Consider the following 14,083-nt stretch of genomic DNA (forward strand, 5'->3'; position numbering starts at 1 on the left):
ATGAAAGACCTCAGCGTAAGACAGGAATCCATCAAAATCCTTGAGAACACAGGCAGCAACCTCTTCACCCTCAGCCACAGCAACTTGTTCCTAGAAACATCACCAAAGGCAAGGGAAGCAAGGGCAAAATGAACTATTGGGACTTTATCAAGATCAAAAGCTGTTGCACAGTATAGGAAACAGTCAACAAAACAAAAGATATTCGCAAATGACATATCAGATAAAGGACTGGTATCCAAAATCTATAAAGAACTTAACAAACTCAACGCCCAAAGAACAAATAATCCAATCAAGAAATGGGCAGAGGACATGAACAGACATTTCTGCAAAGAAGACATCCAGATGGCCAACAGACCCATGAAAAAGTGCTCCGCGTCACTCGGCATCAGGGAAATACAAATCAAAACCACAATGAGATACCACCTCACACCAGTCAGAATGGCTAAAATTAACAAGTCAGGAAACAACAGATGCTGGCGAGGATGTGGAGAAAGGGGAACCCTCCTACACTGTTGGTGGAAATGCAAGCTGGTGCAGCCACGCTGGAAAACAGCATGGAGGTTCCTCAAAAAGTTGAAAATAGAGCTACCCTGCTGGGTATTTACCCTAAAGCTACAAATGTAGTGGGGCACCTGGGTGGCTCAGTTGGTTAAGCAACTGCCTTCGGCTCAGGTCATGATCCTGGAGTCCCGGGATCAAGTCCCACATCGGGCACTCTGCTCATCAGGGAGCCAGCTTCTATCTCTGCCCCTCGCCCCTTGCATGCTCTCTCTCTCTCTCTCAAATAAATAAAATCTTTAAAAAAAAAAAAAAAAGCTACAAATGTAGTGATCCGAAGGGGCACATGCACCCGAATGTTTACAGCAGCAATGTCCACAATAGCCAAACTATGGAAAGAACCTAGATGTCCATCAACAGACAAATGGATAAAAAAGATGTGGTATATATATACAATGGACTACTATGCAGCCATCAAAAGAAATGAAATCTTGAATTTGCAACAATGTGGATGGAACTAGAGGGTATTATGCTGAGCGAAGTAAGTCAGTCAGAGAAAGGCAATTATAATATGATCTCCCTGATATGAGGAATTTGAGAGGCAGAGTGGGGAGTTTGGGGGTTAGGGAAGGAAAAAATGAAACAAGATGGGATCGGGAGGAAGACATACCATAAGAAACTCTTAATCTCAGGAAACAAACTGAGGGTTGCTGCAGGGAGGAGATGTGTGGAGAGGGTGGTTGGGTTATGGACATTGGGGAGGGTACGTGATATGGTGAGTGCTGTGAAGTGTGTAAGCCTAACAATTCACAGATCTGTACCCCTGGGGCCAATAATACATTATATGTTAATAAAAATGATAATTAAAATGGGCACCTGTGTGGCTCAGTGGGTTGAGCCTCTGCCTTCGGCTCAGGTCATGGTCTTGGGGTCCTAGGATCGGGCCCTCCGTTGGGCTTTCTGCTCGGTGGGGAGCCTGCTTCCCCCTCTCTCTCTGCCTGCCTCTCTGCTTACTTGTGATATCTCTCTCTCTCTCTGTCAAATAAATGAATAAATAATCTTTTAAAAAGTAATTTAAAAACAAAAGAAAAAAACAAAAGCGTGTTTTTCCACATTTTAAAAGACATTTTCTAATATTTATATTTCATTATTGTTACTAATGTAATATTATACATACATTTTACAGTTTTTTTAAATGTACTTGTAAAAGTAATAACCTGCTTGTCATAAAACATTAAAGCAGAATGAGAATGTAAAATTCGAAGTTCCGCATTCCCTAATCCCAGAAATAATTGTCAATAGTTTAGTGTGTGCCTTCTAGACGTTTTCTTTGCCTGTGTGTGTGTGCGCATGTGTATGTATATATGTGTATATTCTTTTATATATTTTGTATTTTACCCAAATAAGTTTAGACACATACTTTTATGCACCCTCACCTGTTTTTTTAAATTCCTTTTAATATGGAAATGCGCAAGCACACACAAAAGTAAGCTAACAGGATAAACCCCCATTCATCATCTAGTTCCAGCAACCTCCACCTTCCCTGTTCTTAGTCTGTTCTTTCCATTTTCACTTCTCCCCCTGGAGTATTTTAAAGCAAATCCCAAACATCATTCCTTCATAAATATTTAAGTATATATTTCTTGGGGTGCCTGGTGGCTCAGTTGGTTAACCGTGTGTCTTTGACTCAGGTCATGATGCTGGGGTCCTGGGATCTAGCCCCGCATCGGGCTCCCTGCTCAGTAGGGAGCCTGCTTCTCCCTCTCCCTCTGCCCCTCCTTCCTGCTTGTGGTCTCTCTCTCAAATAAATAAAATCTTTAAAAAAATATTTCTAGCAGGTGAGTATTTTTAAATTATGCAATACCATTGTCATACTCAATAAAATTAACAGTTATTCTTCAAGATCAACTAATACCCAGACTAAATCTAATTTTAACAGTCATCTCACAAATGTCTTTTTACAGGTGGTTGGTTTGAACCTGGTTCCGGTGAGGTCCATACACTTTCAGTGGTCAGTATGTCTCAAGTCTCAATTTAGAACTCCACATCCCACTGTTTAGTTTTTAAGAACTTGGATTATTTGTCTTTAAAAGATCCCGCATTCTGGAGATTGTCTTCTGGAGTTGTTAAACACGTCCTTCTATGCCCCGTATTTTCTGTAAATGGGTAATTTATTTTGGAGACATCATTAGAGTCTGGTTTTTTGGGGTTTTTTTTAAAGATTTTATTTATTTATTTGACAGACAGATCATAAGTAGGCAGAGAGGCAGGCAAAGAGAGAGAGGGGGAAGGAGGCTCCCTGCTGAGCAGAGAGCCAGATGTGGAGCTTGATCCCAGGACCCTGAGATCGTGACCTGAGCTGAAGGCAGAGGCCTGAACCCACTGAGCCACCCAGGCACCCCTAGAGTCCATGTTTTAATATATGTGCTGCCGAAGTGAGCACAGAGTCCATGTTTTAAGAGTGCTTTATTATTGGTGATACGTACTTCCTATTGCATCACATCAGGAGACTATCATTAAGTTGATCAGTGAACCTGACTTTATGATTGTCTTTTCACTTCTGTATACATGGTCCTTAATGTTAAAGGTTTTATTTATTTATTTGAGAGAGAGTGAGAGAGAGAGATCATGTGCAGCAGGGAAAGGTAGAGGGAGAAGCAGATTCCCTACTGAGCAGGGAGCCTGATGAGGGACTTGATCCTGGGACCCTGGGATCATGAACTGAGCTGAAGACAGATGGTTAACTGACTGAGCCACCCAGGTACCCACACAGTCCTTAATTTTAAAAGATAAACATATTTTAAAGAAGCTCGCACAGGTCAGGTACTTGAGCTGGAATGACATGTGAAGGCCATAACATGGCCCTCAGAAGCAGGCTCTATCCTAAGAAGAAGAGAACAGTTGTATGTGGAGAGGAAGAAGCACTGGGTCAGGGGAAAGGTCTTGGAGCTGAGACCAGTGAGGCACTGGTGCTGCCAGCAGCCAGCTGCCCTTCTGGGACATTATGTAAAATGATGTAACTGAGTGAAAAAGTGGCTGTGAGCCGGTCTCCTCTCTCTGCCCAAGTCACAGAGCTGCTGTGGTGGTGAGGGATGCTCATGAGTCCAGAGTTCTGAGTTGGTGGTAGGAAGGCTTGTTGGTCTGAGAAGACTGGCTTTTTGGTCCTTCACGTCTTCAAACTTTGGAAGCTGAAATCAGAGCGGTCTTTTGGCACTCCAGTGGTGAGTCCCACACTTACGGTAGGGGCTCCCTACTTCGGAAAGAGCGGATGAGATGACCTGGAGTAGCACAGCAGCAGAGCTAGAAGGAGACAACTAGGAAACAGTTTAAAGATGAGGAAACTGTGACCCACAGAGGAGAAGGGAGGTTCTTAAAACATCTGCCAAGCTGGAGGCTCAGCTGAAGCCAGCATCCAAGCTGGTGGTTCTCTGGCTGTGATAACCAGCCAGCAGTTCCCGCTTAGAATTTCTAAGATGGTGGGGGTGGCCCAACCAAGCTTTTCACAGATTCTTAATCTGCACCCAGAATTTCTGGGTGTCCTTGGTGTTGGTCTTATCTACATTCTTGTTCAGTTCCAGGCAGGTTTTTTGATTTGGAGGCCGTATTAAACAGTGGTCTGTTTCTCTCAGCATTTGGCGGCCAGCTTGATCTGTGGCAGTGCATTAGTCTGAATACAGACTGGGTGTCATGAGTTCCCGGTCTCAGCTCCACATTAGTCAGTTAAAGGAGAGGTCTTGGGCTGCAGTTTCCTGAAGAAACTGGACCAGATCAAGTTTGCCCAAAGCATTATATGAATGTGCCACATGATTTGTATGAGGATAAGCAACTTTTCTGTCATTATGTATTTGTATTTATTTTTCACTTATGGTAACTAATAAGTAGTTTTTTATGTATAGCAGTGACATAAGCCTTCTGGTCTAAGCAGATTCACCCACCAGTATAGAGGCAGTCCAAAGTTAGAGGACAGTCTGTGAACATTTAGTTTTATTGAGCACATATTACCTGGGTTGGTTATCCTGGGAGAATGTAAAGACATGTGAGAAAGGGTCTCAGTTCCTTTGGAGAGCCATCTGCATGGAGGATGTTCTGTTTTTGTGCAGTATGTTTTGTGTGGTACTTTCTAGGCTATTCATGAAAGTTTTTGAGTCACTGTTCTCTGGGTGGTGCCCCATGAGTATCATCCTCTGCAGCCTCTGCAGAGTCTGTGTAGAGGTTCAGTCATCTGAACTTCTGGAGTTGAGAGAAGATTAGGGTATTTCTATGGAAGCTGGGGAGAGTGGTCTGCAGAAATGGATAATCAAGGCCTCTCTGCCTTTCAGGATTTTCCTGGGGAGAATCTTCAGTCAGTTTGCTGACAGCCAAGGATGGCAAGCAAGGGGCCCTCGGCCTCTGCCTCCCCTGAGAACTCCAGTGCAGGGGGGCCCAGCGGTAGCAGCAATGGTGCTGGCGAGAGTGGAGGGCAGGACAGCACCTTCGAGTGCAACATCTGCCTGGACACAGCCAAGGACGCTGTCATCAGCCTGTGTGGCCACCTCTTCTGGTCAGTACCCCTGCCACCACCCCCAGAAGACACATGGCCATGTTTAGAAAGCCTGTGGCTTGGGCAGCTTTGGAACAGGAGGTTTCCCACCCACTTTGGGTCTTCTGATACGATCAGGTCCAAGAAGCAGAAGCCCTGGGTTCTTATCCCAGTTCTGCTTCTGATAAGCTGAGTGATCTTGGGCAAATCCTGTCCCCACTCTGGACTCTGTACCCCCACCTCTAACGTGAAAATACTTACCAGTTAGTGAGCAATTACGATGTGCCACTTGCTGTGCTGAGTGAAGAGGCAGTATGTACAGTGGTTATACTGTGGTATACCATTCAGCAAGGACAGTGGAACCAGACTTCCTTGTTCTGAATCCCGACTCTGCCACTTCTGTCCTGGATGACCTTGGGCAAGGTGCTTACATACACTCTGTTTCATATTACAGGGTTGTTTGTGAGCAATCAAATGACTCAAAATACATAAAAAGCTTAGAAGAGCACATAGCACACACTGCATACTGTGTGTTAGCAATGATCCTAATAATTGTTGCTATATTTTATGTATATCAAAATGAAGTGGGAGGGTTAGTTTCATTCTGGCCTCCATCATAGGAGTCCCTCATGGGTCTGAGGTTCTGGGTAAATGTTACGATTTTATTCTTCTCCTTTAATTTTGAGCTGGACCTTGAAGGGTGAATTGGGCTAAGTGGAGGGGTAAGAATGGCAGATAAGACATTGAGTATGTGCCCCCCAGGGCAGACATTTTCTAGGGATAGACATACGCACTTTTGGGTATGAGACTTTAAGACCCTGAGACTGCTGTGTACCTCAGATAGCGCCCTGGATAGGGGACTGGGAAGTGTTAGGGAACAAGAGTGGTTAAGAGAGGGTTGGGCCAGATTATCAAACCCAGATTTGATTGAATAGGACATAAAGCTGTGGGATATTTTTGAGCAGGGAAGTGGTGTGAAGAAAGGGTCATTTAAGTATTTAAGGTAGTTTAAGATAAAGAGATAACTTTATTGAATTAACAGAATGGGGCATATTTTGTTCTGGCAGCTCTTGCCCTAATCATTAAGTTTTATGCAGAAACCATTGTTTGCTAGAAATTGAAGATTCTCTGGGCCAGTATAAAACCAGGACTTGAAACAAGTGACAAAATTAAGAATAAATCAAGGTACCATTAAGAACAGACTCTAAAATGAAACAGATGCTTCCTGTCAGAGTGGTTTATCCCTGGGAAAATCTGCAATCCTCTTTCTACCTCAGTATCCTCTTCTATAAAATGGAGTTAATTACACTTTGTCTTAGGTTAATATGACCCTCCAGTGACATTAACAAATGGAAAGCTAATCAGCCATGTCCTGGCACTCAGTAGTTGCTTAATAAATTGAAACGATCACCATCTTTGTTATAATTTTGAACTTTCCACTAAAGGAAAGTCACCTCCACTTCTCCCCCATAGACTTCAAGGGAAGTTGCCAGTGGAGGAGATCTGTGCTTTCGGGTGCATTGGGCTCAGTTTGGAATGACATTGCAAGGTTAATGTAGGAGTCAGATGTCAGGTGTCTGTTACATCCAGGAGAGTGCGTGTCTGGATGGTGGGGCTAAACTGTGGGTCAGGAACTGGGAAAGGAATTAACCTCTGAGTCCAACAAATTTTACTCAGCTAAAGGAGTTGTGTTTTATGAGGGACAGAAATTGTGTCCACATTCTCCACTGTCCTGGCACACAGGAGGTGTGCAGTGGATATCTGTTAGTTGGATGAATAAACCAAGAGAGTAAAAATGAAAAATCTAAAGTTAGAGTAACTTTTCCTTCAATTCTGTGAATGTCATTTTTTGCACTCAATGCTGGGTGATAGAAGGGACAATAAGCTGAAAGTCAGGAGACTTACTTTTCAGTCCTGGTGCCACAGGCAAGTTGTTTCTGAATTTGGTTTCCCCATTTGAAAAATGAGAGACTGGGCAGCTGTTCATTGTAGTACAACTCATTAAGCTGTGAAGGTAGCCCTTTCTGCCAAGCAGCATCCCTGTTTTCATTATTTAAAGATTTTTTTTAATAGTAAACTTGAACTTTTAAACAGTTTCCTGCCAGCAGAGCACTCAAGGTTGAGGACAGCCTGAAGATTCTCTTAAACCAGATCTAGAGTCACACATTGTGAGTCTTTGGTTAGGAACCCACTGAAATGGAGTCTAAAATATGGTGTGTTTATGTGTGTGTGTGTATGTGTGTGTGTGTGTGTGTGTGTGTGTGTGCGTGCGCACACGCGTGCGTGCACGCTGTGCGTATGAGAATGCCTCATGAATTTTTCTGCATAGAGGGTCTTTAGCCTATATTGGATTCCTTCAGAGGTCACAATCCCTCAGAGGTTGACTTGTAGAGAAGCTGAGTCTGGGATGGTCTGGGACCTGGGGGTCCTTTACAAATAAGATCCCAGAGGTAGAGACTGGGGTCTTGTCTCTATTGCCTGATTTTTCCTGTGATTTTAGTCCATGCTTTTCTGATTTCTGGTACTAGTGATTCCCCACAGACACTCAGGGGGGTTGTAGTGCTCCATAGTTCCACCCTGTGTTCCCATTTTTTCTGCTCCCACCCTTGGTGTTTTTGCTAATGAAAGCATTTTTCTTCCTTTACCCCCATTCTCTTTCTCCTTGATGACTGGTTGCCCTGGGGACTCTGGCAGTTGGCCGTGTTTACATCAGGTAAGATGCATTTCATTTTACTTTGTCTTTCATCAGCTATGGTTGCACAAGACACCCCTAATCTCAGGGGACTACTGTCAGAAGCTGCAATCTCCCCTGTTTGTGGACTCATTTGATTGTTTTACCCCCCTCAACCCTCTTTATACACCTGCCCACTGACAGGTACTTGCTGAAAACAAGGGGTCAGTATAGTACCTGGGATGGTCCTGACTCTGTTATCGATGGTCTTTGTGGCCTTTACCAGGTCTCTGGCTCACAGTTCCCTATCTGTAGCTTAGCTTGGATTTGATAGTATGTGTGGGTTTTATTTCTGAGATTCTGCCTCTACAAAAAGAACCTCCTAGCATATCAACTATTCCCCCTACCTGTAAAGGTCTTGAAAATGTTAGGAAGGAAGAAATTTTTTTGGTCTCAACAGAAAGTTTTTGTGTGAGGGGGAAAAAGTCCGTTTTCTCAGCTTTAGATCATTAGGAAAACCAGTCAGTTAAGTATTCACCAAGACCCAGGCACATGCTTGGTGAGACAGAGCAGGGCCCGGCATTCACAGCTGGCTGTGAATAATCACTGTGAGCCGACTGTCTCCACGGTTGTTGGCAAAAGAGCACCACACTAGTAGGTGGCTTAGGAATGTAGGGGGAGGACAGAAGTTCCAGAGCTCTAGAGTCTCAGAATCAAGATAGGAGAAAGAAGCAAAGGAAGGAAGGGAGGGGTTCCCACTACGTTTAGGGCTATGCATTCTGACCTCCAGCAGAACCTAATAAATTTATAAATTTATCTGCTGGAAATTTGTAAAGGGCACATAAGTTTTGAAGCTCTCAACAGTAGGATAAAGGAAGTGGGATATAAAATCATTAAATGCTGCTTTCTCCTTGACCCCTTGACACAGCTCTAGGCTTGCAGTTCTTCCTGCTGTGTTGCAGGGAGCCCCTAGAAGTAATGAAGCATGAGGAAGCCTGTTTAATTATGAGGTGTTTACAAGCAATTTTGATTTCACCGCTAGTAAATACTTATTGAGTACCAGGAGCAGGAATCAGAGAATTGAGTTCCTTGAAGTGTCCCGTGCTGGTATCAGTGTTTCCAGTTTGAGGCCCCTGGCCCATGTTGTTTCACTGTCTATGATTGCTCTGTAGTGGGCTTAAACACCATTCGTGCATTTTTCTCTCCTGTTTGCAGTGGCTGGAGACCAGACCTAACAGACAAGTGTGTCCAGTTTGTAAAGCCGGCATCAGCCGAGATAAAGTGATCCCGCTCTATGGCAGGGGCAGCACTGGGCAGCAGGACCCCAGGTGAGGCCTTGGGGCACCTCTCACACCTACTCCTCCCTTTGGATATGAATTTACTTCCATTTAGCACCTTCTCACTCCACCCTCTAGTTAGTGCTTACAGACCCTCAGTTTTGAGGCAACTGGGATCCAGATGGGAGTTCGTCAGGGAGGGAGGGAAGCCAAGTTGCTCCTCACTGGGCTATAATATGAATATCCACTGAGCATCTGCCAGCGAGCAGGCAATGTGCTAGGCAGTGCACAAGATAGCAGAGTTGTAAGTATGCAAAGTGCTGTGAAGGAGCAGCTTGGGAAGCATGGTGTCTAGCAGGAGAGTCTGCAAGGAGGGGGGTTGCTGCAGCAGTGATATATAAAGTACAGAGGGAAGAGGGGACAGGAGGTCTGGGAGGCTTTGTGGAGTTTGGGGTGAGGATGGGTCTGTCATTCTACAAACACAAGTTCTGAGAGCCCCTCATCGTCTGCTCACACAACGTGCACACGCTCACACACCCCCAGACTCTCCCAGCAGTGTCTCATACCATCTCTTACCCCACCCCAGCATACCCTGTATCCACATACACTGGACTTCTCCTAAAGGAACTTAGCCTTTCACATTCATGAGCCTTCATAATTGTTTTCCCTCTGCCTCTTCTGCCCTCCCCAGTCCTGCTCAACACCCTCCTCCTCCACTAATTTCGGTCCATCTTTAAGGAGCAGTCCTGAAGTTACCTCCTCCTTGAAGTGGCCCTTCTTCCTCACATCAGTTGCTCTCACCCGTGCTTCCACCCTATGTGGTTGAGATCTCTGTTCAAGAAGTCCCTTCCCAGCAGGTTTCCGTAGTGTAGTGGTTATCACGTTCGCCTAACAAGAAGTCCCTTCCCGTGCCGTATTGTCATTTGGTTGTGGCCTCTTTTAAACCATAAACACCTCAAGAGTAGAGTCCATCACGGTCTTAGTATTGGTAGTGTCCTGCCTAGTGCTTCATGGCTAACAAGCCCTCAGTCCAGTATGTTGAGGATGAGTGATAGAAGAGGCTAAGACACAGGGGCAAAAAGCAAAGTGTATAGAGTACTTACCAAGGAATAGTGGGAAGTAGAGCTGAAGTTAATAGGGGCAGATAGAGAGATCCTGAATCTCAGCCCTCTATGCTGAAAGGCCATTCCTGTTTCAGTTTGGATTTGGGATTTTTAACATTGGCGACCCCTATTTACACAGGTCCAGGGAAGGTGACTGGCTAGCATTCATAACCAGTCTGAGTCAGGCTCCTGTGAGAGGAGTAGGCTCTAGTGCAACATGATGAACATCTTAGAATAAGCAGATTTTTCTCTCTGCTCTTCTGTATAGTTGGCAAAATAGTCGCAAGTAGAATGAAGATTAGGATTTGGTTTAATTTGGTATAAGTTCCTATGCTGCGCATAGTGGACCTGACCCTGAGCTCCTACCCCACTCGGAGCAGCTGAAAGTATTTTATAATTACTTATTTTACAATGTTTCTGTTTCAGAGAGAAGACCCCTCCCCGTCCTCAAGGACAGAGGCCAGAGCCAGAGAACAGAGGGGTGAGGAACATTCTAGGAGAAGCTTCTAGAAATGAGCTTATGGCTTTAGAGGTTTCCATCTTGGCCCTATATTTTTTCTCCTTGATTTTAAAAGTAATGGAAAGATTGAAATACACAAAGGAAAGGAGGGGGGATAAAATCACCTAAAATCACACCATCCAGAGATAACTACAGGAAATATTTTGGCCTATTTTTTTCTATTCTATAATTATATACACACACATGTAAATTTTATAGATCTATTTATGTGCATGTATTTTATAGCTATATTGGATATACACATATTTTTATTTTTAACAATACTTGACTCCTGTTTCGTAGCTCTTTTTAAAAATTTCACTCATTCTATATTAAGTGCCTTCAGTATGCTGGGCATTATTCTAGGCACTGGTGATAGATCAGTGAACATAGCAAAGATTCCTGGCCTTACAAATTTTTATCACACAGAGGGAGACCTGTAATGAATATCTTGAGATTTTACACGCCAGGCTGTTTACTGTCGAGTTGTATGAACTTAACATTATTTGATCCTTTGTTGGACATTCAACTGTTTTCTTTTTTTCATTTAAAAAATACTGTGATGAACTTATAGATACATTTTTAAGCAGGTTCATGGTTATTTTACTAGGATAAATTCTTAGAAAAATCACTAGCTCAAAAATGCTAATTTAAGTCCGATGTTAGTGTTAAATTTTTCTTTTTTTAAAGATTTTATTTATTTGACAGACAGAGATCACAAGTAGGCAGAGAAGCAGGCAGAGAGAGAGGAGGAAGCAGGCTCCCTGCTGAGCAGAGAGCCCCTGATGTAGGGCTCCATTCCAGGACCCCAGGTTCATGACCTGAGCCGAAGGCAGAGGCTTTAACCCACTGAGCCACCCCGGTGCCCCAGTATTAAAATTTTCTTGTTAAAATATTGAAGAAATTGTAAAAGCAGAATATTTATCCACACTACCAGAATCCCCAAACAAGTATATTTTCATTTCTCCAGATTAAAATATTAAAAATTTTGAGGGAAAATACCTATCTGTATCTTGTCTACATCCCTACGTATTGTCCTGAGGATTCTTTTGACCATAGTGTTCAGTTTTGTCTGACAGTGTGGTCACAAGAGTTTTTCATTTTCCCACAAGAATTAAGAGCATGGGTTTTTTGGACCATATTGACAGGGTTTTTTTGGTTTTGTTTTGTTTTTTTAAAGATTTTATTTATTTATTCGACAGAGAGCACAAGTCGTCAGAGAGGCAGGCAGTGGAGGTGGGGGAAGCAGGCTCCCTGCTGAGCAGAGCGCCCAGTGTGGGGCTCGATCCCAGGACCCTGAGATCATGACTTGATCCGAAGGCAGAGGCTTAACCCACTGAGCCACCCAGGTGCCCCAGGATCATATTGACAGTTGACAGTTTTTGATCTAAACGCTATTGACATATTGACAGTTTTTGGTCTAAAAGCTACCCCCTTGACTACCAGGTGACATCACTTTAACTTTCACAGACTCTGTTTCTCAACAGAGAGCATCAGCTCCTAACCTCAGGAAGCCAGAGGTCCTGACCTTAATGACTATAGTGCATAGCTGTAGCACATACAAGTACCTGCAGCCACCAGTGATGCTTTTTGCCTACATTTTCCCAGGAATATAAACCCTGCAAATGTGAGGGCTTGTGGAATTGTGTAGAGGTTGCTAAAAGGGAGGCCAGAGGGTCAGTCCTCGGGATTGCTCTCAGTGAAGTGGTAGTTCGTGATGAAACAGTTGCACCTTCCTGGGTAAGGCAGCCTCGGTCCCAGGAGCCCTCAAACTCAACCATGCTGGGTCTGAGTAGGAGGCATCTGCACTGAGGAGATGGAAAACTGGTTGTTTTTCTTCTCTCTAGGCTTACCCTCTTGTTATATCTGTTACTACGTTTTATGTAGGTAGTGCTGCCCAGCAAGATGTTTGGAGCTGGATGCCAGGCTGCTTGGTATGGGATAGGGAACAGCCACTTTCATGACTTGCAGAAGACTCATAAATGAAAGCCAACCAGCTCTTTGTGGAGCGCAGTTGACCCAATACATTTTCTACTTATTATTTTTTAATCATTTGCTCTAAAGATCTACTTAGGGATGTAGGGGAGGAGAGAAGATTTAATAAGATGTGCACAGTAATTAAGAGCATGGGTTTTCAGATCATATTGACCTAGTTTCTGGTCTAAACTCTACCCCTTCTACTATCTGTGCAACCTTGGTCAAGATAGAAAACGGGTTACTTTTTCACAGTGTTAGAATTCCTACTAAGTCTTTTCATATGAAAGATGATGTGGTATAGGGGAAAGTTGAGGGTGGGAGAAGGAAGGGGAAAGCTGAGGATGTTACACCATGAGGATGGTGAATAAGGAGACCTCTGACTTTTTACGTCAATTATTCCTCTAATGTGTAAGTTTCTTATAACAAGCATATATATGAAAATAATCAGAAAAAAATAGTGTCTTGTGTTTTTTTAAATTCTTAAAAATATTAAAACTGAGGGAAAATACCTGTTTATATCTTGTTCCCATACCTGCATGTTGGCATGTACTTGTGACCATAGTGTTCAGTTTTGTCTGGTAACTTGGTCACAGGAGTTTTTCTGTGTTGCTGCATAGTCAGCATGATGGTCTTTAGAGAGTGTGTATCAAGATTTTGATCATGACCTCCATTGTTGGTTAATTAGGGTTCCACTTTTTTTTTGCTATTATCAGCAATGTGCCGCTTGTTCCAATGTTCCCTTGTAATTAGGTATAGGGGTTGTTGCCAGTTTTGCTTGTTATATTTCATATATATATGCAATATATATATATAACATGCATGTTATTAAAGCATGTAGAAAATTTTATTGACTAGGGTGGGGTTCTGGGAAAAAACCTGGTGCTCTAAGAACCCTGACTTGCACCAGCAGATTGTTTTACTTTGGGCAAAAGCCAGTCCTTTCTGGCATTCACAATTCCTTAGCTGGAACCCCTTGCAGGCCAGGAGGGCAGAGGGGCCACCAGGGTTCCTCTGCCTTGCAATCTAAATGGGATTGGAAACAGGTGACAGAGGGTAGGGAGGAGAGGCAGGTGCCACCTGTGGGTGACATGTTTGACAGGTTGCTTGTTCTGAGTTGCATTTCTTCCATACAGGGATTTCAAGGATTTGGATTTGGAGATGGTGGCTTCCAGATGTCTTTTGGAATTGGAGCATTTCCTTTTGGGATATTTGCCACAGCATTTAACATAAATGATGGGCGGCCTCCTCCAGGTGAGACCCTACTTCCTTGATAATTCTGCTTGAAGGCTGTTTGGAATTCATTAGTATGCAGATTACAGATAACTGTCCCTGCTTGGTCAGTCAGCCTTTTCAAAATGTGAACTCTTTTCGGATTACTGGTAGTCATGATAATGTATATTGCCCACTTACTAAATATTAGGCATGTTCAAAGTGCTTGTCATCACAAATGCAGGGGATCCTCACCATAAGCCTGTGAGATGAGTGTTCATTTAGCTCTCTTTTACAATCAGAAAATGCTCAGTATGTTTTCCAAGACGT

At 43.5% G+C, this 14,083-nt stretch overlaps 1 protein-coding gene across 5 annotated transcripts in view; it reads left to right on the plus strand.

Moving 5' to 3' along the window:
• RNF185 (ring finger protein 185) overlaps positions 1-14,083 on the plus strand; it is a 38,878-nt gene that overhangs the window by 21,067 nt on the left and 3,728 nt on the right. For 2 of the 5 annotated variants that reach the window (XM_046025725.1, XM_046025727.1), the window contains exons 2-7: positions 2,463-2,509; positions 4,818-5,038; positions 7,712-7,730; positions 8,904-9,016; positions 10,495-10,549; positions 13,678-13,795. In XM_046025725.1, coding sequence (XP_045881681.1) covers positions 4,863-5,038; positions 7,712-7,730; positions 8,904-9,016; positions 10,495-10,549; positions 13,678-13,795 — 481 coding nt within the window. In that variant the 5' untranslated portion in view covers positions 2,463-2,509; positions 4,818-4,862. Of the gene's footprint in view, positions 1-2,462; positions 2,514-4,817; positions 5,039-7,711; positions 7,731-8,903; positions 9,017-10,494; positions 10,550-13,677; positions 13,796-14,083 lie in introns of all 5 variants that reach the window. The other 3 variants (XM_046025726.1, XM_046025729.1, XM_046025730.1) reach the window with 2 other exon arrangements.

This window comes from Meles meles, chromosome 12, assembly GCF_922984935.1.
Source record: "Meles meles chromosome 12, mMelMel3.1 paternal haplotype, whole genome shotgun sequence".
NCBI lineage: Eukaryota > Metazoa > Chordata > Mammalia > Carnivora > Mustelidae > Meles > Meles meles.